The sequence below is a fragment of the Rhinolophus hipposideros genome (genome assembly GCF_964194185.1).
Source record: "Rhinolophus hipposideros genome assembly, chromosome: X".
NCBI classification, from domain to species: Eukaryota; Metazoa; Chordata; class Mammalia; order Chiroptera; family Rhinolophidae; genus Rhinolophus; species Rhinolophus hipposideros.
Window position 1 is genome coordinate 79,911,333 of NC_138046.1, and position 27,558 is coordinate 79,938,890.

At 39.3% G+C, this 27,558-nt stretch overlaps 1 protein-coding gene across 1 annotated transcript; it reads left to right on the plus strand.

Annotated features, from left to right (window-relative positions):
• Positions 1-24,974: 24,974 nt before the first annotated feature.
• On the plus strand, positions 24,975-26,483 carry LOC308494918 (germ cell-less protein-like 1; the record flags this gene model as incomplete). Its single annotated transcript, XM_081042889.1, has 1 exon — positions 24,975-26,483. One exon carries the CDS (start codon positions 24,975-24,977, stop codon positions 26,481-26,483), a length of 1,509 nt encoding a protein of 502 aa, XP_080899015.1.
• Between the last annotated feature and the right edge of the window lie 1,075 nt (positions 26,484-27,558).

Genomic DNA, 27,558 nt, shown 5'->3' on the forward strand with positions numbered 1-27,558 from the left:
TCCAGACTGCCAGCCCACCCTGGCAGTCTTGGACTTGCTGGCCTCCTGTTTTAAATTGTAGCTAGGATTTGTTTTAATCAGGTATGGTAAGATGACAGAAAGGAAGACAACTGCCTTTGAAAGAAGAGTTTATTACTCACAGTCCCTCAGAGGATGGCAGGCATGGCACACCACCCACTGCCACCTGGGACCATTAGCAGGGAGAAACAGAGAGTGGAACTAGGAGAAAGCCTTTATTACTATGGTAGCAGGAAGCAGCTAGGGGGAGATGTCCTCTATTGGGCAGGAAGCAAAACACAAATGTTGAGGCTTGTCACTCCTGCAAACACACTGGGATGGTGGAGGTGCAAACAACCTTGGGCCATTTGTGTGGCCAGATGACTCACTAGATACCAAAACATCAATTACAGAATATCAAAAATAGTTATACACCTCCAGCATTGCGTGAACCAAATATGTAAATGTCTCTGTCTCTCCTTCTCTCCTTCTGTACCTATCTCTATCTCTCTTTATGTATGCATCCTATTGGTTATGCTTCTCTGGAAAATCGTGATGAACAAAAGGAAGGGGGGACAGATGTGAGGAAGGGAGGGAGGATAGAATGGAAAGTTGGGGCATAGAGTTTTAGATAAATTGGAAGACACATCTGGGGAAATGTGATTCCAGCATCAATTCATCATCTATAATAGGTACAAATTACTTTATTTCACATTATTGACTCTATAGACATGATGCCTAGACAAATCTACCATTTTTGCCAGGGTGATCCAGAATCATGCATAAAATTATTCCATTATATATCCAGATTCTAAAATGTTGCAAATAAGGGCAATCCAAACTTCCCGTTTGCTTTATAGTGGGGAATTAATTCTCCAAGGAACTTTTGAAGCACATACCAGAGTCTGTATTTATTTCTGCAGCAGTGGTATGGTAGAGCTGGCAAAGATCAGCTGGTGATAGTCGATCATTAAAATTTTAGGAAATTTTGTGAGCCAGGTGGTAAGCATACCATTAGTCTGTATCAAATTACTTATAAAATTACAATAAAATATGTTAAAACCAACATCAGTAAACCCTGAAAACACATATTTTCCTATTATTTTCCTACCTTTTACTATGAATCTGTGCTCTTCCTGTAATTTTCATCTACTGTATCTGTATGGTGAAAAACTCAATGGTGTTTTACCACACATCTCTTCCAAAACTCTGTATTCAGTGACATCACGTTGGTCGCTTGACATCAGCCATGGTGGGAGAAATTAGATCGAAGACATTGGCAAGTGTGGGCTATGAATTTGCCCCGCTCCCACAGCATTGGTCATTAAACATTAACAGCACACCATATTTGTATGAATGTAGATGTTTCCATATGTACATACACATTTTTTGTTTGTGAGGGAGCAGAGGACTTGACTGAAGTCACAGAAAGAGAGCTAGCTCAAGAGATGTGAAAAGGAAGGTGGAGTACTGAAAAGAGTGCTGCCGTGGAGTAAAGAGGCTTAAGTCGTAGTTCTTTGACCTGAGGCAAGTTCTTTTCACTATTTTCCATGTAAACTGAGAGGCTCTCAGTTTATGATCATAGTGCTCCATCCGTTTCAAACACTGTATGAATACTCTCAGGTCTATAATCTAGTTCTACAGTTACAGTTATTTAAATCAAATATATCTATATCTATATCTATATCTATATAACTATATCTATATCTATATCTATCTATATATCTAGGTATCTGTATCTATCTATATCTGTCTATCTATATAATATGCATAGTATGTATGTCTATATATGTATGTATATGTGTATATGTATGATTTTGCATGTATTTTCTAAATATTTTTCACATATATAAAGATATATAAAACTTTTTCTGTAATTTGTACGTTATTCCGGCAGAATGCATGATCACTGTCCTCAATAAAGACTAGAATTTTGTGGATAACTTGGAGGCACCCTGTGCTGTTCTACTCCATCGCCTTATCCTTTCACACACACACCCTCCAAGGGATAACTACTAATGTGATGTTTTGATGATAAATTTCCTGCTCCTGCCCCTTTATAATCTCTGCCTCCTGCCTCTCGAAACTGGCACCACTCCCCAGGCAACCACTGATCTGCTTTCTGTCAATATATATTAGGTAGCATTTTCTGGAACTTTACAAACATTTAATCATAGAGTATATACTCGTTTTGGTCTGGCTTCTTCTACTCAGCATAGTGAGATTCATTAACGTTGTAGCACGTGTCAATAGTTCATTCCTTTTTGTTTTTAGTTTTTTCCCTTTTATTGCTATTTACTCCTTTATATGGAAATGCCACAATCTTGTTTTTAATTTTTATTTTTTAATTAAAATTATTTTTCAATTATTTAAAATTTTGTTTTTTAATGACATCCAATATTATTTTATATTAGTTTTATGTGAGCAGCATAGTGAGCGGTTAGACGTTGTTTACCCATTCGTGTGTTGATGGGCTTCAGGGATGTTTCATTATTTGGCTATTACAAATAAAACTGCTCTAAATATTCATATACAAGTTTCTGTACACATGCTTTCCTTTCTCTTGGGAAAACTCCTAGGACTAGAAAGTCTGGATCATATATATGGTAGGTGCATGTGTAATAGTTTAAGAAACTGCCTGCTATGTTCTGGATGTTTGTTTCCACCCAGAATTCATGTTTTGAAATCTTAATGTCCAATGTTACGGTATTAGGAAGTGGGGCATTTGGGAGGCGATAAGCATGATGGTGAAGCCCTCATATGAATGGCATTAATGCCCTTATAAAAGAGGCTCAAGAGAGCTAGCTAACCCCTTCCACCATGTGAGAACATAGTGAGAAGTCTCCTGGTACCAAGCAGGAAGAGGGTCCTCACCAAACTGTGACCATCTGGCTCTTTTGTCTTGTACTTTCGAGCCTGCAGAACTGTAAGAAATACATTTTGTGTTGTTTATCAGCCAGTCATTCTGTATTATTTCGTTATAGCAGCCTGAATGGACTAAGACAGATCACCAAACACGTTTTCAATGTAGTTGTACCATTTTACAGTCCAACCAGCAGTTTATTTAAGTTCTAGTTTCCCCACATCCTTGCCAGCACTTGATAAAATCAACATTTTAAACTTTGGCCATTCTGAAGGGGCGTAGTGGTATAGTGTGTGACTGTGTTTGTGTGTTTTGAAATGTCTTTAATTTAAAGATTTTGTTTGAATTATCACACTGTAAAATGTTTTTCTCCCTTTTTTGCCTAAAGTTATGTGAAGTTTCAAAATGTAAAAAGTAGTGTAACAATCACTACAATCAGAATATGGAACTGTTCCATCACACCACTACCTTGGCCCCAAATCTTGGCAACCACTGTTCTACTTTCCATCAGTATAATTTTGTCATTTTGAGAATGATATATAAGTGTAATTACAGTGTGCCTTGTGGTCTATTGAAGTTGTTGCATGCATCAACAGTTCATTCAATTTACACATACGGATGTACCATGGTTTGTTTTATCCATTCACCTGCTGAAAGGCATTTGGGTTGTTTCCAGATTTTGTGAAATATTCATAGACCTGCCATAACCAATTGCATACAGGTGTTTTAGTGAACATAAGTCTTTAAAATTCCACGTTAGATACTCAGCAGTCAGATTGCTGTATCATATGGGAAGCATCGGTTTAAATTTGGAAGAAACTGCCAAATCCTGTTTCAGGGTGGCTCCAACTTTTAGCATTCACACCAGCAATATTTATGAGTTCCAGGAGCTCCACATCATCGCCAGCATTTGGTTATGTGTGTGTTTAACTTTAGTCATTTGAGTAGGTGAGTGTTGGTATCTCATATTAGATTAGTTTGCATTTTCGTTAAAGCTAATGATGTTGAACACTGGTCATGTGCTTATTTACCATCCTTATACCTTCTTTTATTCGTTTCAGGTGCACAAGACAAAGTAACACTTAGACGTTTATCATTTAAATCTCTCACAATGTGTGAACCACCATCCCCCATCGCTATCCCTCTGACATGTCACAGAGCCATTATATTTCCTCTGTCTCTATTGCTAATGCTGTACTCCGCTTCTTGTAAGTATATACATACACAAACACACACACACACACACACACACATATAAAGTTATAGTTGGCATTCATTATTGTTCAGTTTCAGCTTCAGGTGTACAGTGCAGTGATCAGGCATCTACATCATCCCTGAGGTGCTCTCCCAAATGGGACTAGTGTTCATCGGATACCCTACAAAATCTTTACAACATTATTGATTACATTCCCGAAACTAATTTTCAAAACCCCGGGGCCATCATGTGGTAACTGACTGTTTTCTAATCCCCTCACCTTCACACTTATCCTCACCCCCCCATCTAGCAACCCTCAGTTTTCCCTCTATGTCTCCAAAACTGTTTCTGATTAGTTCATTAACTAACTCTTTGCTTTAGATTCCATATATAAGTGAGATCATCTGGTATTTGTCTTTCTGTGTCTGACTTATTTCACTTAACATAGTGTTCTCTAGGTCCATCCATGTTGTTGCAAATGGTAAGATTTCTTTCTTCTTTATGGCTGCGTAATACTCCATTATATAAATGTACCATGGTTTCTTAATCCAGTCATCTACCGATGGGCATTTCGGTCTGTTTCCATGTCTTGCCTATTGTGTATAGTGCTGCAATCAACATAGGAGTGCATAAAGATTTTTTCAATTGGAGATTTGGGTTTCTCCGGATAGATACCTAGGAGTGGAATTACTGGCTCATAGGGTAGTTCCATTTTCAGATTTCTGAGATACCTCCATACTGTTTTCCATAGTGGCTGCACCAATCTGCAATCCCACAAATAGTGCACAAGCGTTCCCTTTTCTCCACATCCTCGCCAGCACTTGTTGTTTGTTGATTTATTGATGATAGCCCTTTTGACTGGGGTGAGTTGGTATCTCATTGTGATTTTTATCTGCATTTCTCTGATGGTTAGTGAGGTTGAGCATTTCTTCATATGTCTGTTTGCCATCTGTATGTCCTTTTTAGAAAAATGTCTCTTCATGCCCTCTGTCCATTTCTTAATTGGGTTGTTTGTTTTTTTGGAGTTGAGTTGAGTGATTTTTTAATAAATTTGTGATATTAACCCCTTATCAGATATATCATTGGCAAATATCTTTTCCCATTCAATAGGATCCCTTTTTGTTTTATTGATGGTTTCCTTTGCTGTTTAAAAATGTTTTAGTTTGATGTAATCCCGCATGTTTATTTTTTTCTCTTACTTTTCTCGCGTGAGGGCATATATCAGTAAAAATCTTACTCCGGGTAATGTCTGTGAAGTTTCTTCCTATATTTTCTTCTAGGAATTTTATGGTTTCAGATCTTACCTTTAAGTCTTTAAGACATTTTGAACTTATTTTTGCATGTGGTGTAAGAGGTGGTCCAGCTTCATTTTTTTGCATGTGTCTGTGCAGGTTTCCCAGCACCATTTATTGAATAGACTGTCTTTACCCCACCATACATCCTTGCTTCTATTGTCATATAATAAATGGCCATATAGGCATGGATTTATTTCTGGACTCTCTATTCTGTTCCACTGATCTATTTGTCTGTTCTTATGCCAGTACCATGCTGTTTTGATTACTGTAGCCTTCTAGTATAATTTGATGTCAGGTATTGTTATACCTCCCACTTTGTTCTTAGTTCTCAAGATTGCTGAGGATATCTGGGGCCTTTTATGGTCCCATATAAATTTTAGGACTATATGTTCTGTTTCTGTGAGAAAGGTTGTTGGTATTTTGATAGGAATTGTGTTGAATCTGTATATTGCCTTAGGCAGTATGGACATTTTAACTATATTAATTCCTCCTATACAGGAACATGGTATGTGTTTTCCATCTATTTGTATCTTCTTTCATTTCTTTCTTCAGTGTCTTATAATTTTCTGAGTACAGATCTTTTACTTCTTTGGTTAGATTTATTCCCAGGTACTTTATAGTCTTTGGAGAAATTCTAAATGGGATTATTTTTATTAATTTCTCCTTCTGATCTTTTATTATTGGTGTATACAAATGCAACTGATTTCTGAATATTAATTTTGTATCCCGCTACTTTACTGAATTCATCTATCAGATCTAACAGTTTCTTGTTGGAGTCTTTAGGGTTCTCTATGTATAGTATCATGTCATCTGCATATAATGACAATTTTACTTCCTCCTCACCGATTTGGATGCCTCTTATATCATTTTTGTCTCATTGCTGTGGCTAGAACTTCCACCACTATGTTGAATAGAAGTGGAGAAAGTGGGCAACCCTGCCTTGTTCCTCATCATAAGGGGAATGGTTTTAGATTTTCCCCTTTGAGTATGATGTTAGCTGTTGGTTTATCATATATGGCCTTCATTATGTTGAGATTTGATCCCTCTGTTCCCACTTTCTAAAGGATTTTCATCATAAATGGCTGCTGGATTTTATCAAATGCTTTTTCTGCATCTATTTATATGATCTTGTGAGTTTCATTTTTCATTTTGTTAATGTGGTGTATCACAATAATTGATTTGCGGATGTTGAACCACCCTTGCATACCAGGGATGAATCCCACTTCATCATGGTGTATGATCTTTTTAATGCATTGCTGAATTCTGTGCACTAATTTTTTTTTGAGGATTTTTGCATCTATGTTCATTAGATATATCGGCCTGTAATTTTCTTATTTTGTGGTGTCTTTCTCTGATTGTGAGATCAGGGTGATAGTAGCTTTGTAAAAAAAAGTTTGGGAGACTTCCCTCCTTCTGGATTTTTTGGAAGAGCTTGAAGAGAATATGTGATAATTCTTTTTTGAACGTTTTGTAAAATTCACCTGTAAAGCCATCTGGTCCAGGGCCTTTGTTTGTTGGGAGATTGTTGATTACCGATTTAATTTCCCTGGTGGTAATCAGTCTATTCAGGTGTTCTGTTTCTTCTTGAGTTAGCCTTGGAAGGTTGTACACCTCTAGAAAATTGTCCATTTCTTCCAGATTGTCAAATTTGTTGGCATATAGTTGCTGATAGTAATTTCTTAATTTTTTGTGTCTTTTGGCAGTGTCTGTTGTCACTTCTTTTTCATTTCTGATTTTCTTAATTTGGGTCCTCTCTCTGTTTTATTAATGAGTGTGGCTAAAGGTTTGTCAATTTTGTTTATCTTCTCTAAGAACCAACTCTTGGATTCATTGATCTATTGTATTGTTTTTCTGGATTCTATTTCATTGATTTCTGCTCTGATCTTTATTATCTCCTTCCTTGTGCTCCCTTTGGGCGTGTTTTGCTGTTCTTTCTCCAGATCCTTTAAGTGTGAAGATGAACTGTTGATTAATGATGTTTCTTGTTTCTTTATGTAGGCCTGCAATGCTATGAATTTCCCTCTCAGGACTGCTTTCGAGGTATCCCATAGATTTTGGGTCGTCATGTTTTCATTTTCGTTTGCCTCGAGATAACTTTTGATTTCTTCCTTGATCTCCTGCTTGACCCATTCATTATTTATTAACATGTTATTCAGCCTCCATGAATTGGTGTGTTTTCCAGTTTTTCTCCTGTAGTTCATTTCTAATGTCATAGCACTGTGGTCAGAGAAGACAATTGGTAGCATTTCAATTTTCTTAAATTTATCAAGACTTGTTTTGTGGCCTAACATATGGTCTATCTCGGAAAATGTTCCATGTCTGCTTGAGGAAAACGTGTATTCTGCAGCACTGGGGTGAAATGCTCTGAAAATATCTGTGAAATCCAAGTGGTCCAATGTGTCATTTAAGGCTGTTGTTTCCATATTGATTTTCTGTGTGGAAGACCTGTCCCTTATTGTCAGAGTTGTGTTGAACTCCCCTACTATGATAGTGTTACTGTTGATCTCTGTCTTTATGTCAGTCAGTACCTGTTTTATATAATTCGGTGCTGCTATGTTGGGTGCTTAGATGTTTACTAGGGCTATGTCCTCTTTTCGGATCGATCTCTTTATTATTATATAGTGCCCATCTTTGTCTTTTAATATGTTCTTCATTTTAAAGTGTATTTTTTTTCAGATATAAGTATTGCAACTCCAGCTTTTTTCTCACTTCCATTTGCATGAAATATCTTACTCCAACGCTTCACTTTCAGCCTGTGTGCATCTTTTGATCTGAGGTGAGTCTCTGTATACAAGCATATACAAGGGTCTTGCTCTCTTATCCACTCATCCACCCTGTGCCTCTTGATTGGAGCATTTAATCCGTTTACATTTAAAGTGATTATTGATAGGTACATAGTAATTGCCATTTTTAAATTTGTAGTTAGATGGTTTTCATCTTTCTTCTATTTACAGAAGTCCTTTTAGTATTTCTAGCAATGCTGGCTTGGTCGTAATAAATTCCTTCAGCTTATTCTTTTCTCTTTATCTCTCCATCAACTTTAAATGATAGCCTTGCTGGATAAAGCAATCTAGGTTGCAGGTCTTTGTGTTCCATCACTTTAAGTATCTCCTACCACTCCCTCCTGGCCTTCAATGTTTCTTTAGAAAAGTCATTTGATAGTCTTCCGGGAGTTCCCTTATATGTAACCCTCTGTCTTTCTCTTGCTGCTTTTAGGATTCTCTCTTTGTCTTTAAGCTTTGCCATTGTAACTATAATGTGTCTTGGTGTGGACCTGTTTGGGTTTATCCTGGTTGGAAATCTCTGCACTTCCTGGGCTTGTATGTTGATTTCCTTCATCAGGTTAGGGAAGTTTTCGGACATTATTACTTCAAATATGTTCTCAATCCCTTGCTTCCTCTCTTCACTTTCTGGTATTCCTATGATGCACATGTTGTTGCGCTTGATGTTATCCCAGAGGTCTCTTAAACCATCTTCATTGTTTTTTTATTCTTTTTTCTTTCTGCTGTTCCGTTTGGGTGATCTCTGCTAACTTTTCTTCTAAGTCACTGATTTGATCCTCTGCTTCTTCTAACCTGCTGGTGATTCCTTGGAGAGAGTTCTTAATTTCAGTAATTGTGTTCTTTAGTTCTAACTGGTTGTTCATTATGATTTCTACATCCTTCTTTATGTCGTCTCTAAGCTGCTTAAACATTCTTATCATAAGTGTTCTGAACTCTTTCTCTGATAGGTTGGTTACCTCTGTTTCATTTGGTTCCATTTCTGGAGGTTTCTTCTGTTCTTTTATTTGGGACATGTTTCTCTGTTTCCCCATTCTGGCTGAATCTCTGTGTTTGCTTTGATGTAGTAGGTAGATCCCCTAGAGTTCTTCATTCTTGCTGGGTTATCTTATGTAGTATGTGTCCTTTATATTTGACTTGCACTACTTCGTTCTTCTCCTCTGCGTGTGCTCCAAAGGTGACTCCTGTGTTGTGTATATTGTCCTGTGAAAGATATTTAATTGCTTTTTGCTTGTGAGTAGGTGGGGTTAACTCCTAGGCTGACTTTTTGTGAGATTTGGCTCTGCCCAATGCAGGGTGTTCTGCTGCGTGAAGGTTGACCACTTAAATGTGATTTGGCCTCTATGGGCTCTTCTGTCTGTAGAGAATTCCCTCTGTTTGTGTCACTTGTAGGTCAAACGCGGTATTACTCTGGTTTGGTCTGGAGACGGCCTCTGGGTATTTTGAATTTTGTGCCTCTTAAGCTGGGCCCTGGTAGGGCAATTTCAGAACAAAGCAAATCACCAAGCACAACATCAACAGCAACAACAAAGAAAAAATCAAATATATTCACATGTAAAAAAAACCGACAACCTCCACTCAACACAGGCAAAGATATCAAAGATATAAAGACAAAACAAAACAAAAGAAAACAAACCCCCAAAAAACCAAAATGCAGCGCCAGTCTTGGTTTAAGCCCACGAAGTAATCTCCAGGTTGTCCTCTGCTGTACCAAAGAGTGCTCTGCGTGTTGTGCAGGTGAAGCCGGTCACCTGGTGCCCAGAGTGACATTGGGACTGCAGATTTACATGTGTGGGGCTGAGGTGTCTGGATGGTAGTTTCTACAAAGTCAGTGCAGTTTCTGCCCTTGCCTGCACATATGTGCACTGAGAGTAGCACCATCAGCCCTGTGTCCAGTTCTCGTGAGTCTTAGGGCACTTCTTCCGTGTGTGTGTGTGTGTGTGTGTGTGTGTGTGTGTGTGTGTGGCGGGCAGGAGATTTCTGAGCTACTGAAAGCCCGGAGCTGCATCTGCTGCTTACTGCTGATCCCTTGGAGTGCCTCTGCAGTTGTTGTTGCCCTGCCCTAGGCAGGCTAGAAAGGGTGGGACCTGGGGATAGAGGGGGCTTCTCTCTCCCAGCGCAACCGTGTGACACTCTTCCCACAGACCAGAAAAGGTGGTGGCTGGGTGTGGAAGAGTCTCTTTTCTCCTAGCCCAGCAAATGTCACACTCTTTTCAGCCTCTTCCCTGGGTCAGAGCTGCATGCCAGTCTTCCCAGAGCCTGAGCACTAAGGTTCCTGTGTAATCTGAGACTACTCCTCAGTTCAGGGGCCAGTTTAAGTCGCTCGAAGGGCGGGGGTCGATTGGAAGAGCCGGGGGGGCAGGTCCCAGATATGGAGTTTGTGTCCTTTGTCTGGCCTAGGGCCCAACTGGAGGTATCAGCTGATGTTATTGCTTCAAATGCTGGATATGCTGCCCCCTCAGCGGGAGAGATCAGCTGTGGGATGCAGGGAAAGAGCCCACCTCCTGGCTTTTGTGTTCTCTGTTCCGTCCTGGTATCCCCTGCATCTCTGCAGCTCTGGATGCCTTCTGTGTTTCCACAGACACAGATGTGGGTTGTGTTTCCACCTCTGCAGATGCTGGCTGCATTTTCGCAACCGCAAATGCCAGCCACGTCTCCACAGCCTAAGGTGTGGGCCGCATCTCCACAGCCGAATGTGTGGGCCATGGCCCCACAGCCACAGGTGTGGACCGTGTTTCCACTCCGCTCTCTTCCCTCTTCCCCTGCTCACCAAATTTGCCCACCTTCAAGTAATCCTTGCACGAGTCCCTTAGCTGTTCTGCGTGATGAGCGAAGAGTCCTTTGGTGGGTTATAGATGTCTCGTTTGTGATAAGATCCGGAGGAGAACTCAAAAAGTGCGCCCTGCTGCCGCCATTCCTATGATGTCACTCCCATCCTTATACCTTCTTGCTTGAAGTCTTAATGTCTGTTGCTCACTCCAGAACTAGGCTGTGTGTTTACTTGTTTTTGAGTTTTGAGAGTTCTTTGTATATCCTGGATACAAATCCTGTTTCAGATATTTGAGTTGCGAACATTTTCTTCTAGGCTGCAGCTTATTCTTTCCTACTTTAATACTGTGTTTAGAAGAACAGAAGTTTTTAATCTTCAAGTCCAATTTATCCATTATTTTATTTGTGGATCATGATTTTGATGTCACATCTAATAATTCCTTGCCTAACCTTAATTTATGAAGTTATTCCCCTATGTTTTTTTTAAATGTATAATATTTATTTATTTATTTAATTAATTTATTTATTTATATTTCTTACTACTATTTTGTAATCTATTGGGGTGACGATTGTTAGTAAAATTACATAGATTTCAGGTGAACAATTCTGTATTACACATCATCTATAAATCCCATTGTGTGCTCACCACCCAGAGTCAGTTCTCCTTCGATCACCATATATTTGATCCCCCTTACCTTCATCTCCCACCCCCCCCACTCCACTTGCCCTCTGGTATCCCCTAAGTTTTATTCTCAAAGTTTCGTAATTTGACAGTTTACATTTAGACCATTGATCCACTTTGAGTTAGTTTTTACATGAGAGGTCTGGCTTATGTGGAGATTCATTGTTTTGCATACAATTGAACATTTCTAATGCATAGATATAAGTTTGATTTTTGTGTGCTGACTTCGTATTCTGCCACCTTGTTCAAATCCCTTGTTGGCTTTATAAGTTTTTTTGTAGCTTATTTAGGTTTTTCTATGTAATAAATCCTGTTGAGTGTGAGTAACAATCATTTCACTTCTTCCTTTCCAAACTGTATGTATATTCATTTCTCTGTCTTGCTTTATTTCATCAGCTCAGACTTCCAGTGCAATCTTGCGAGAGAACTACTTTACCTGGTGCCTGATCTCACGGGAAATGCTTTGTAATTCAACATTAAATATAATGTTAGCTCTAGATTATTTTGTAAATTTGTTTTACCTGTTTGAGGAAGTACCAGTCTATTCCTACTTTTATGACGCTTTTCATCATGAGTGCATGTTGCACTTTGTCAAAATGCTTTCTCTACATCGATTATGATGGTCATGTGGTTTTTTGACTTTAGTCTGTTAATATGGCAGATTACAATTTTTCGTTTCCAAATATTGAACCAGCCCTGCATTTCCATGATATATTTCTCTTGGTCATGGTGTATTATTCTTTTCAATATGTTGCTGTACATGATCTATTAATATTCTCTACGCAATGTTTTTCATCTATGTCTCTTGGGGTTATTGGGCTACAGATTACTTGTTTGGCAATGTCTTTTTCTGGTTTTAGTATCAGGGTAATCTCATCCTCATTACATGAGTTGTGGATTTTTGAAGTATTCCTTCCTCTTCTATTTTATGCATAGAAAATGTATATGTATACCGTGTGTATTATTCATTCTTTAACTTTTTGGAAGAATTTTCCAATGGAAACACAAGAACCTGAAGATTTCCTCTTCGGAATTTTTTTTGACAACAAATTCAATGTATTGAACTGTTATTAGAATATTCATGTTATCTATTTGACCTGGGGCACATTTTAGCATTTTTAAAAGAATTAGTCCAACTTTACCTAAACTGTTCATATTGCATCATAGAGTCATTTGTACTATTCCATTTTAACTAAACAAACCCTTGATCAGCAAAATCAGAGCAACAGTGAAAAATATAGACAACCTGGATTAATGTCTTTTGGCCCAACTTTGTCTGTCCTGGCTCAGTAGGGGTAATAAAATACGTATGTATAACTTCTGACATCCAGGTTATGACTTGTCATTCTCCCTTTGGACATTAAAAAATCTCACCAAATGCCAATTACAGTGAAGGTCATTCTGAGACCACGATAAAGTGAAAAACAACAAAGGCACATCATATTTCTTTTTTCATAGGCACAGACGAAAGCAAGATCACTGTACAACCCACCAGACATCCCTTTCCTGGCTCATGCGAGTTACTACTGGTTTTGTTTATGCTTTGTTTGAGTCATTGTTTTTAGCAGCTACAGCTTTACCCTCTCTCTAATCTGTTCTCTCTATACAAGAGGGTTATTAAGATACTCAATCATAGTCATACCCTCTCTTCCTGACAGCATTTATTCCAGATCAAAACTATGCTTCCTTAAGCCCTCACCCAAATCACCGGACCCAAACCCAAATCCATTAATATGCCTCTTCTATCACTTTTTTACTTATGTGACCCACCTTTCACCATTGTGTGCATTCTCCCTCACTGCAACAAATAATGAACTCAAATTATACAACAACAAGTGTGTTCCAGGTGGTCTTTATTTGAAAGGAATTGACATGCTGTAGCACATTAAACTTGATGACACACCAAAACAAAGAATCAAATATGACTACTACCATATCCAATATGCTAATACTTATAAATTAATTTTCAGTTTACAAAGAAATTTATTTTGTATCCTCTTATTCAACAATTCCAAGCTCTGGAGCCTCAGAAGAGGGCTTTGCTAATGGCAGCAGTATTTACAATAAAAAGAGTGAAATCCAAACAAGAAATGATTTGAATATAGATTTTCATGCTAATGGAATGGGTGAAGAAAAGCAAAGTTGTGATGCCCTATGGTCCACAGAAGTCAAGACTCAAATTCCTCAAGTTCTTGAGCACAGGGTCTCAGAATAAAGCATCCATTTGGAAGGTTACCAAACTTCCCCAAGCCCCAAAGCCAGCTTCAATAACATCTCAACAAGCACAATGAGACAAATGGGATCCTATCAATCTAAATGTGACCACTGTGCATTTACATTTTTCTAACTCCTCCCCCTCCCATCGGCAAACATCACCAACCCACTGAGAGGTTAAGAGCTTATCCTGAAACCATATATGTATGTGTGTGTGTGTGTGTGTGTGTGTGTGTGTGTGTGTGTGTGTATATATATATATATATATATATATATATACCATATATATATATATAAAACTGTATTAATATTGTAATACTCAATATCTATGATGAACAAAAAAACTTAATACAAGTCTCATTTGACTTCTACAATTACAAGAGGTGCTCAAACTGGTTACCATCAGTGTAATTTGAATACAGTTTTTTCCTTTCTTAAAATGTGTATACATTTTTGGACCGTATATGTGTGTGCAAAAGTAATAGCAGTTTAAAAGATTTAAAATAACTGCTAAAACTGCAATTACTTCTGCACCAACTATATATATACACATACACACACACACATACACACACATAGAAGGAAAGGTGGAAAGGTAAAACTCACTCGAGACAACTGATTATAGAACTATACTATCTCATTTCAACTTAGTATTGGAAGTCCTAGTCAGAGCAATGAGGCAAGAGGAAGGAAGAAAAGTTATCCAAATAGGGAATGAAGAAGTTAAACGGTAACTTTTTGCAGATGACATGATGCTATAAATAGAAAACCCTAAGGACTTCACCAAAAACTATTAGAAACAAGAAACAAATACAGTAAAGTTGCCAGATACAAAATTAAGGTACAAAATTCCATTGCATTCCTATATAGTAACAATGAAACCTCAGAAAAAGAAATTGAAAAAAGAAAAGATTCATTTTGCAATTGCAACAAGAAGAACGAAATACCTAGGGTTAAACTTAACCATGGATGTGAAAGACCTATACACTGGAAAATATAAGACATTTTTCAAAGAAATTGAGAAACAAAGAAATGGAAAGACATTCCATGTTCATGGATTGGAAGAATCAACATCGTTAAAATGGCCATATTACCCAAAACAATCTACAGATTTAATGCAATCCTCATCAAAATCCCAAAGGCATTTTTTTAAAGAAATAGAACCAAAAAAAGTCATCATATTTGTGTGGAACCACGAAAGACCACAAATAGCCAAAGCAATCCTAATGGAAAAGAACAACACTGGAGGTATCACACTCCCTGATTTCAGCTTGTAACCCAGGGCAACAATAATCCAAACAGTATGGTACTGGCAGAAAAACAGAGACACAGATTAATGGAATAGAATTGAGAACCCAGAAATAAAGCCACATAAATATGGACAGATAATTTTCAACAAAGAAGCCAAAAACATACAATGGAGAAAAGACAGCCTCTTCAATAAATGGTGCTGGGGAATTGGAAAGCCATATGCAAAAGAATGAAACTAGACCGCTATCTGTCACCGTGTTCCAAGATTAACTCAAAATTCATGAAAGACCTAAACATAAGACCAGAAACAATAAACTGCATCGAAGAAAACATAGGAACTAAACTTATGGACCTTGGGTTCAAAGAGGATTTTATGAATTTGACTTCAAAGGCAAGGGAAGTAAAAGCTAAAATGAATGAATGGGACTAAATCAAACTAAAGAGCCTCTGCACAGCAACAGAAACCATCGACAAAACAAAGAGGCAACCAACGGAATGGGAGAAGATTTTTGCAAACAAAACCTCCGATAAGGGGCTAATATCCAAAATATATAACGTACTCATACAGCTCAAAAACAACAACAACACAACAATCCAGTTAAAAAATGGGCAGAGGACCTGAAGAGACACTTCTCCAGAGAGCACATACAAATGGCCAATAGACATATGAAAAAATGCTCAACATCACTAAACATCAGAGAAATGCAAATCAAAACCACAATGAGATATCACCTCACACCAATGAACTTTGGTCATCAACAAGACAAAAATTAACGTGTGCTGGAGAAAAAGGAACCCTCATGCACACTTGTTTGGAATGCAGATTGGTGTAGCCACTATGGAAGGCAGTGTGGAGATTCCTCAAAAAAATTTAGAATAGACTTACCATATGACCCAGCAATACCTCTCTTGGGCATCCACCCCAAATACCTGAAAACATTTATCCACAAAGACATATGTGCTCCAGTGTTCATTGCAACTTTATTGATGGTGGCCAAGACATGGAAATAACCAAAGCGTCCTTCGATAGATGATTGGATAAAGAAGTTGTGGCATATATACACCATGGAATACTATTCTGCCATAACAAAGGATGAAATAGCGCCGTTTGAGACAACGTGGATGGATTTGACATTATTATGCTAAGCGAAGTAAGTCAGACAGAAAAAGTCAAGAACCATATGATTTCATTGATATGTGGTATATCAAACTGAAAACAACAAAGGAACAAGACAAACAAATGAAGAAACAAAAACTCATAGACACAGACAATAGGTTAGTGGCTACCAGAGGGTAGGGGGAGAGTAGGGTGGTAGATGCGGGTAAAAGAGATCAAATATATGGTGATAGAAGAACTGACTCTGGGTGGTGAACACACAATGTAATATATAGATGATGTGTTAAGGAACTGTACATCTGAAATCTGTGTATCTTTACTAACAATTGTCAACCCAATGAACTTTAATTAAAAAAAAAAGAACTGCACAATGTAGCAGAACTCTCTGCACTGATAGAAATGCTCTATAGTTGAGCTGTATGCAGTATAGTAGCCACCATTGACATGCAGCTATTGAGCACTTCAAATGTGGCTAGTGAGACCCAGAGACTGAATTTTCTATTTAATTTATTTTAATCAATTTATGTAGTCGCATATGACTAGTGGCTACCATGTTGGAGAACGAAGCTGTGAAGGTAGTCTCCTCTTCTGCTAGTGGACGAGACTCAAGCACTTGCCTTGACCCAAAACATACTGTTCATGACTGCTTGGAAAATTTTAGTTCACTTACAGCCACAGTTCTTCATACAATTGCACGTACTACAAACATGCTAATCAAAACCATTGGTTGCTTGTAGCTTCTTATTTTTAGCATTGCCTTGTCTTTTTGTTTTGTTTTTTAAAAATAGACAGGTGTCGGCAATGTCATGCATTGTGCTTATGTGAGAATACTTCTCAGAGAATGAAGGATCTTTGAGGTATTCTGATCTTAGCATGAATTAGTACAGATTGTTTTCATCCTTTCCCTGCGTCATGTTTCCCTGCCCCTAGACCTTGAGCCAAATTTGATAGTTGAATTTTGCTACTATTCAGAGAGAATTAATCCTTTGGTGTCTAACCTGGGCATGTAATCATAACAATCGTTGTGGAAAATGTGTTCACAGTCTAAACCAAACTTTCACCTGCACTGTTAGATCAAATTATTCCCAAAGACTGTTCATATATCAATTAGCCACTTATTTTCTAAATATGAGGTAAATTTTAGTTGTGTTGCCTACTAGAAAAAAATGCTGCCTATCTTCAGAACACCATGAACAGACAAATATTCCTCTGCCCCTGATATGTTTCTACACCCTACAAGACATTAGATGATCAGAATACCTATAGAGGCAAATTTTCATTTCTGAAACACAACACTTGAGGAAGTATAACTTTCAGCAAACATTTTTGTTATTATCTCTTAACCACCATCAATGTCTTTCTATTCATTTATTCAGGTGAGGAAGGTAGCTACACTTAGATTAAAATTTATTGCCTAAGCCACTGTGGAAAGCAGTATGGAGTTATCTCAAAAATCTCAAAAAGGAACTACCTCATGATCCAGCAAGTCCACTCCTAGGTATCTATCCGGAGAAATCCAAAACTCTAATTCAAAAAACTTTATGCACTCCAATGTATATTGCAGCACTATACACAATAGTCAAGACATGGAAACAACCAAAATGCCCATCGGTAGATGACTGGATTAAGAAACTGTGGTACATTTATACAATGGAGTATTACGCAGTCATAAAGAAGAAAGAAATCTTACTACTTGCAACAACATGGACAGACCTAGAGAACATTATGCTAAGTGAAATAAGTCAGACAGAGAAAGAAAAATACCGTATGATCTCACTTATATGTGGAATCTAAAAAAAAAAAAAAGAATAAGTGAATGAACTAATCAGAAACAGTTTAGGAGACATAGAGGAAAAACTGAGGGTTGCTATATGGGATGGGGGGTGGGGATAAGAGGAGAGGTCAGGGGATTAGAAAACAGTCAGTAATCACAAGATGGCCATGGGTTTTGAAAATGAATTTGGGGAATGTAATCAATAATGTTGTAAAGATTTTGTAGGGTATCCGATGGACACTTGTCCCATTTGGGAAAGCACCTCAGGGATGATGTAGATGCCCGATCACTGCATTGCACACCTGAAGCGGAAGCTGAACAATAATGAATGTCAACTACAAGTTTGTTTTTTTTTTTTTGTGTGTGTGTGTGTGTGTACTTACAAGAAACGGAGTACAGCATTAGGAATAGAGACTGGAAATGTAATGGCTCTGTGAGATGTCAGAGGGATAGTGGATGGGGGGAGGAGGTTTCACACAGTGTGAGGGATATAAAAGATAAACGTCTAGTATTACTTTGTCTTGTGCACCTGACACTAATAAAAAAAAAATTAAAAATTCTTAGATTAGCTTTAGATCCTTAAGAATAGATCGTGTGTCCTTATAAAAGTGAAGATTCTTATCTAAAAAAAATTTATTGCCTAGACCTTAAGTTCTATTTTGCTCTTTTGTAGTTTGCAGCACTTGACGCAGTGGCTGCTCACTATGCTGGGTCGTCAGGTTGTGCAGCAGCCGCTGGATGCACATGGTCCTGGTGTTCTGGAGGCCGTGCCTCTCACCAGAGTAGGAGTAGCTGCACATGGTGTGGGCACATGGTGTCGACTGGGCCAGATGTGGGCAATATTGAATTCTGGTACCTTGCCCATCTATTGAATTCCTCTGCGTGGGTCTAAGCACAACCTGTGAAAGTTATCCCAGAACAGCTTCTTGTGACTTTAATGAGATATCTCTCACTGAACCCTCACCTATCACTGTTATTAAATTCCTTTGGTCTTCCCATACTTGAAAAAAATGCTTCTTGGGAACTGGATGAGGCTACTGAGATTGACTATAAACACACCTTTTACTTTTACAAGCAGGAAAGCTGATTCTTCGTATTTAATTTTATAGCAACTTCCATTATTCTTAAATTAATCTGATTATTGTTTATCAGCCAATTCAGTCTATATTTCATCTAAAAGTTCTTCCTGTGTGTGTGGCGCAGAGCCATCTCTTTTTGAATAAGCAGAGCTTCCTTCATCACTCATCCAGGCCCGGCACAATCAATGGATCCCTCACTGCCTCCATTCCATAGCTTCTTGACAATGATCCATTCTGTTACAGGTGCAGATAAGCTTTGGAGGCTGAGGCCTTAAGCTATATATTTCTCCTCCACTCTCTTTCTTATGCACTCTCAACAAATTTTCCTATTGCACAATTTATTTAGACACTCTCAATCAGCCTTTCGGTAGAGCCCCATAAGAGAATATTGAACATGTAACATAACATTATACTGCAATGTACAAATTTAGGGAACTTTCTACTTCAGGGAGTGCCAAATGACCTAAGAGGATTCCCAGCATCAAGAGATGTTTTGGCAATTAGAATAACATTTCTTTAATAAAGGCCATATACGACAAGCCCTCAGCTAATCTCATAATTAATGGTGAAAAGCTGAAGCCCTTTGCCCTACGTCCAGGAACACGACAAGGTTGTCCCCTATCACCTCTGCTTTTCAACATAGAGTTGGAAGTCCTCGCCAGAGCTATCAGGCAAGAGAAAGAAATAGAAGGCATCCAAATTGGGAATGAAGAAGTTAAATTGTCACGCTTTGCAGATGACATGATGCTCTATATAGAAAACCCTAAAGACTCCACCAAAAAGCTATTAGAAACAATCAATGAATACAGTAAAGTTGCTGGCTACAAAATCAACGTACAAAAGTCCATTGCTTTCCTATATACCAACAATGAAATCTCAGAAAAAGAGATAGAAAAAACAATTCCTTTTGCAATTGCAGCAAAAAGAATAAAATACCTAGGAATAAACTTAACCAAGGATGTGAAGGATTTATATGCTGAAAACTATAAGACATTTTTGAAAGAAATTGAAGAAGACACAAAGAAATGGAAACACATTCCGTGCTCATGGATTGGAAGAATCAACATAGTTAAAATGGCCATATTACCCAAAGCCACATACAGATTTAATGCAATCCCCATCAAAATCCCAATGGCATTTTTTAAAGAAATAGAACAAAAAATCATCAGATTTGTTTGGAACCACAAAAGACCCCGAATAGCCAAAGCAATGTTAAAAAAAAAAAAAAGAACAATACTGGAGGTATCACACTCCCTGATTTTTCCTTGTACTACAGGGCTACAATAATCAAAACAGCTTGGTATTGGCGGAAAAACAGACACATAGACCAATGGAATAGAATTGAGAACCCAGAAATAAAACCACATAAATATGGACAGATAATTTTTGACAAAGAAGCTAAAAACATACAATGGAGGAAAGACAGCCTCTTCAATAAATGGTGCTGGCAGAATTGGATAGCTACGTGCAAAAGAATGAAACTGGACTGCTATCTGTCACCATGTACCAAAATTAATTCAAAATGGATCAAAGACTTAAGCATAAGACCTGACACAATAAACTGCATTGAAGAAAACATAGGTACTAAACTTATGGACCTTGGGTTCAAAGAGCATTTTATGAATTTGACTCCAAAGGCAATGGAAGTAAAAACTAAAATAAACGAACAGGGATTATATGAAACTCAAAAGCTTCTGCACAGCAAAAGAAACTATTGACAAAATAATGAGGCAACCAACTGAATGGGAGAAGATTTTCGCAAACAGTTCCTCTGATAAGGGACTAATATCCAAAATATACAAGGAACTCATGAAACTCAACAACAAAAAAACAAACAACCCAATTGAAAAATGGACAGAGGACCTGAAGAGACATTTCTCCAAAGAGGACATACAAATGGCAAATAGACATATGAAAAAATGCTCAACATCGCTAATCATCAGAAAATTGCAATTTAATATTGGTACCTGAAACACAGGGGTTATGCTTGGAATGAAATGGAGAACGTGGGGATCCCTAAAGATAAAGGTCTTCAAAGTTCTGGGATAAGGAATCTGTCCCTTCGCTACGTCTCACACGTCTGACTGTTTGTTTTCTGGCTGAGGATGTCTACTAACTCACTGCCATCCCCCCCCTGCCTGACCCCAGTTAGGACGTCTCACCTGTTCCCTAAGAAGTAACAGTGAAAGTGTCTGGAAGCCCAGTTTGTTGATAACTACCATTTCAATGTACACACTTACTCCGTCAAACCCTTAGATAAAGCATATTCTTCAGCAGTCCTTCCAATGTCATCTTGAGCAAAGACATCTGCACCTGCCTGAAGCAGAAGCCGGACTGTATTTGAGGACTTATTCTTTGCAGCAAGCATGAGGGCTGTTCTGAAATAACGGAGAGACAACTTCACCCTTAGGAACTTAAATTACGTAAACAGCAACATTGAGAGACTTTACCAAGTTCAATATATTGCTTATCTGTATAGAATTGACCATTTACATGCTTAAGTGTTCATCTTTGTACATTATGTCCAAATTGTGTCTAAAATGAAGGGACATAAAAACAACAACAACAAAAAAAAATTGCAATTTAAAACCACAATGAGATATCACCTCACCCCAGTCAGAATGGCTTTCATCAACAAAACAAATAGTAACAAGTGTTGGAGAGGCTGTGGAGAAAAAGGAACTCTCATACACTGTTGGTGGGAATGCAGACTGGTGCAGCCGCTATGGAAGGCAGTGTGGAGGTTCCTCAAGAAATTACTAATAGAATTACCATACGACCCAGCAATCGCTCTCCTGGGTATCTACCCCAAAAATATAAAAGCATTTCTCTATAGAGACACGTGTACTCCAATGTTCATTGCAGCTTTGTTTACGGTGGCCAAGACATGGAAACAACGAAAATGTCCTTCGACAGATGAATGGATAAAGAAGTTGTGGTACATATACACAATGGAATAGTATTCGGCGTTAAGGAAAGATGATATAGGAGCATTTGTGACAACATGGATGGATCTTGCGAGTATAATGCTAAGTGAAATAAGTCAGACAGAAAAAGCAGAGAACCCAATGATTTCACTGATATGTGGTATATAAACCAAAAAGAACAAGAAAAACAAATGAGAAACAAAAACTCATAGACACAGACAATAATTTAGTGGTTACCAGAGGGTAAGGGGGTGGGGGGTGGGTGATGAGGGTAAAGGGGATCAAATATATGGTGATGGAAGGAGAACTGACTCTGGGTGGTGAACACACAACGGGATTCATAGATGATGTAATACAGAATTGTACACCTGAAATCTATGTAAATTTACTAACAATTGTCACCCCAATAAATTTAATTTAAAAAAAAAACATTTCTTAGACTTATACCTTTTCAATAAATCATGTTGCCAGTTCAGAAAATGTGTGTATTTCCCCTAATATTGTACTTTCCTTGGCATTAAGAGGTCCGTCCATACTCTCTCTACAACCCAGCATTTTTTGAGTATTTTCTGTACAGTATTTAATATTTATCTGTACAGTATTTAATATTCCTCCTTCCTCAAAAATGAAAAGGAAAAAAAAACACATGTGTTTTCTTTCATTGTAAGTTTCTTACGTGCTTGGCCTGGTGCCTGGTGTTGGTAATCCAGAGTCCTGCAGCCCTGTGGGGTAAATGTTTGATCAAGGCATAATGGGATTACAGTTAAGGAAAGCTGTCTCTCTGCATTGGACGTTGAGAAACAGTCAGCCTTGAGCCAGATCTCAGACATTGAAGAATGGGCAGTTGTTGGCAGAATTGGATAGCTACGTGCAAAAGAATGAAACTGGACTGCTATCTGTCACCATGTACCAAAATTAATTCAAAATGGATCAAAGACTTAAGCATAAGACCTGACACAATAAACTGCATTGAAGAAAACATAGGTACTAAACTTATGGACCTTGGGTTCAAAGAGCATTTTATGAATTTGACTCCAAAGGCAATGGAAGTAAAAACTAAAACAAACAAATGGGATTATATGAAACTGAAAAGCTTCTGCACAGCAAAAGAAACTATTGACCAAATAATGAGGCAACCAACTGAATGGGAGAAGATTTTCGCAAACAGTTCCTCTGATAAGGGGCTAATATCCAAAATATACAAGGAACTCATGAAACTCAACAACAAAAAAACAAACAACCCAATTGAAAAATGGACAGAGGACCTGAAGAGACATTTCCCCAAAGAGGATATACAAATGGCAAATAGACATATGAAAAAATGCTCAACATCGCTAATCATCAGAGAAATGCAAATGAAAACCACAATGAGATATCACCTCACCCCAGTCAGAATGGCTTTCATCAACAAAACAAATAGTAACAAGTGTTGGAGAGGCTGTGGAGAAAAAGGAACTCTCATACACTGTTGGTGGGAATGCAGACTGGTGCAGCCGCTATGGAAGGCAGTGTGGAGGTTCCTCAAGAAATTACGAATAGAATTACCATATGACCCAGCAATCGCTCTCCTGGGTATCTACCCCAAAAATATAAAAGCATTTCTCTATAGAGACACGTGTACGCCAATGTTCATTGCAGCTTTGTTTACGGTGGCCAAGACATGGAAACAACCAAAATGTCCTTCGATAGATGAATGGATAAAGAAGTTGTGGTACATATACACAATGGAATACTATTCGGCGTTAAGGAAAGATGATATAGGAGCATTTGTGACAACATGGATGGATCTCGAGAGAATAATGCTAAGTGAAATAAGTCAGACAGAAAAAGCAGAGAACCCTATGATTTCACTGATATGTGGTATATAAACCAAAAAGAACAAGACAAACAAATGACAAACAAAAACTCATAGACACAGACAATAATTTAGTGGTTACCATAGGGTAAGGGGGTGGCGGGTTGGTGATGAGGGTAAAGGGGATCAAATATATGGTGATGGAAGGAGAACTGACTCTGGGTGGTGAACACACAATGGGATTTATAGACGATGTAATACAGAATTGTACACCTGAAATCTATGTAAATTTACTAACAATTGTCACCCCAATAAAATTAATAAAAAAAAATAAAATTAAAAAAAAAAAAAAAAAGAATGGGCAGTTGTTTACAAGAACCAGGGAAAGTGTCACAGGCAGAGAGCTGAAGATGTTAAAACAGGTGGAGAGAAAACAATAATAACAACAACATAAATAAATAAATAAATAAGGCTAAAAGTTATTCTGGGAACTTCAGATCTTCCTTCCCTAAGCTAAAGCTTTCTGTATCTCTTTAAAACGGAGGCATGCCCCCAAAAGCAGCTGATTTTTTCTCTCTCTCTGTGTGTGTGTGTGTGTGTGTGTGTGTGTGTCTCATACATGCACATGCACATGCACACACATGACAGAGAGACTGAGAGAGAGAAAGAGAGAGAGAGAGAGAGAGAGAGAGAGAGAGAGAGAGAGATTAAAACGATTTTAAAACTGGGAACTCTATTTAAAACAAAAGATAAAGAGCAAAGCAAAAACTGTGGCAAAAGGTGCAACCTTTATCACAGGAAATGGCTTCACAGCCTCAAGTGATGAGTTAGCCTTAGAAGTTATTATGGGAAATAGGGTTCCTGGAGGAAAAAGTTAGGGTCAAGACGTAATTCTCTCCATAAATGATCACTGAAGATTTCAGATGGAGAAAAGTGAATTGTTCTTCGAGACAAAGGGAAGAATTTTCACAAAAAGCCCTCCACTAAATCATCAGTCTGTGAAGCGATCCCCGAGGCAATCATCGCAGGAGGGAAAGGTGCACAGTGGTCTTCCTGGGAGGGCTTCCGTTTTTCCTGTGGGGCGGGGCCGGATGGGGTGGGGCTTAGCACGCGCCCTGGGTGACGTGAAAGCAGACGTCAGCTGTACCCAGAAGCACTCTGGGCTGAGCTGGTTCCAGTGGAAGCTGCGCCTTGTGAGGGAGCGTGTCTTTTGCGCCTTAGAGGTACATAAAGGCCATGGGAGCACTAAGCAGCCGGATGCTCTGGGGCTGGGGGAGGCGTGCCCCAGGGCAGCCAGGTCCCAGTGGGGAGGAGGAGGAGATGGTGGAGGCAGCCATGGCAGCGGTAGATGAGGCGGAGGACGAAAGTGAAGAGGCCGAACCTACTACCAGTCAGTTAGGCCTCAAGCGGAAGTCGGGCACAGGAGGGCCTCACGGAAAAAAGCCCCCCAGGAAGCGCGCCAAAGACAGTTCCGAGTCCGTTTATGAGGCACTCTTCATAAGGGGGGAAGACAGTGATGTGCAGATCCGCGCACTAGGGGAGGCGTGGAACTTGCACAGAGTCTACTTATGCCAGTCAGGTTACTTCGCTAGCATGTTCAGCGGTGCTTGGAGGGAAGCAACCATGAATACTATAGAGTTGCAGATGCCTGACGAGAACATTGATCGTGAAGCACTTCACAAGGCTTTAGGCTCCCTGTACCAAGACTCCGTGTGCATCCCACCCAGCCGAGCTGTCCCCATCCTGGCCACAGCCAGCATGCTGCAGTTGGACAAGCTAATGCAGCAGTGTGGGGAAGTCATGAAGGAGACTGTCAGCGCCCAGACCGTGTGCGGCTACTACTACTCTGCTGAGAGCTACGGCCTCCAAAACATCAAGACCATGTGCTTCCAGTGGCTGCTGGACAACCTGATGACCCAGCGTAGCGAGCAGCTATTGCGGGAAATCAGCCTGGATCTCATGAAAGAGCTCATCGCCTCTTCAGAGCTCTTTGTGATGCAGGTGGAGATGGATGTGTACACCAAGCTGAAAAAGTGGGTGTTCCTGCAACTGCAGCCCACATGGAGAGGTCCCTGCAGCGCCTTATTGCCAGACGCCAACTCGTGGTTTGACAGGTCCAAGAGGGACTCGGAGGGCACCCCTTTCCTGGAGACCCAGCAGGGTAGAGCCTTTGTGCCAGTGTTCCAGCAGCTGCGGCTGGCCTACATAATCTGCGACCTGTCGTCAGCACGCACCATCGACCAGGATGCAGTGATCCCTGCTGCATGGCTCACACCAGTGTATAAAGAGCAGTGGCTTGCCCTCCTCCGCGCCGAGCAAATCAGGGAGTTCGAGCCCACTAACGTCAACATGTCTGACCTCCAGGGGAACAGCATGCGCTGTGGGGCCCAGCTCCGCAGGGATGCGATTTGCAGCTGGCGGTGGACTGGCTTCAACTTTGGCTGGGACCTGGTGGTGTCCTACAACAACCGGCGCATCATTTTCCGGCGCAGCGTGCTGAACAGATGCTGCGGCTTCAGGGTCAGTCTACTCTGGCAGAGAAAGATTGCATTCCGCCTGCGCTTGGCTTCCTTGGACAGGGCTGGAAGCGCCGTTTTCAGGAAGGACACAGAATACCAGATCCTTGCCCTGAGAAGAGAAGAAGACCTAGTGGTGGTGAACCTGGAGAACCAAGATGTGGCCTTCCCCATATATGTGTCCTGTAACTTCCTGTACCTCTGCAGAGAGGGGCACTGCCCACAGTGAGGACTGTTGCAAAAGCTCAGAGAGCTGAGCAGCTCTTCTCTGGGCACAGAGGTGGCCAGCTTTCTCGAGATGCCAGCTCCCTCTGGGGGATCAACTGGCCTTGTCCATCTCTGCTGACCAACTGTCAGAGGCTTTGTTGAATTGTAGTTCATAACAGTTGAGAGTGTTTACTGGCGCTTATGAAGAGGACACATTTTAAAGCCCCCAAACATCTCCAGAACTTATCCGTGCTGTTAACGAGGCAGCCTGTCCTGGTTTAACACACATCGACTCCCACATTATTTCTGTGAAGACAAAGACCAGTTGACTTTAGAGAGAAAATGTGAGCCTACCTACCACTACTATTAGTGAAATTCTTTTCCCTTCTTGTTATTAAGTGAATGTTAAATGAATACTTTGACTTCCCTTTCACTTGGTGGGTTTAGAGCAGCCCTGCCTCACTCATCACTCCCACCACAACTGGTTCTATTCTGATTGCTCCCCCTTCCCCACTTTCTGCCACTGACTGTAGTACTTGGTTTCCATGGTCTGTCACTATGTGATCAAACCCAGAGTACACTGATGATCTTTTTGTTGGTTGTTCTTTAACCTAAGAGTACCTTGATGTTAGTTAGAGTTTCCTTTTACTTCCCTAGTATTTTCACCCCAGAAAAACATTTCAAACTGCTACCATCCCATTCCTTCCCAAATACCCTACTTGTTTGCATTTCATTGAGTGGTTGTTGTGCTTCTAGAAGGTCAATGCATTGAAAACTCTGTTTAAGAATCCATACAAATAATAAATACATGCTTTGAAAGAGCGTAAAAATATAATAAAAGGTGAACAAATGAATTTTGAAAATTAAACAGATTTAATGGCTTACTTAGTTTAACCCAGAACTTTTCTTACTGGTTTATATTTCTCTTCCCAATTAGGTTTCATCCTTTGTCATTCAGTGAACAAATCACCTTTGACTATTGATTTATTTATTTGCTCTTTAAAGAGGTGTGAAAGGCTTCATTATCCCAAACCCACATACTAGTGTTAGAGTAATAATTACATAACAGATACATGGAATGGCTACAACAGAAACTG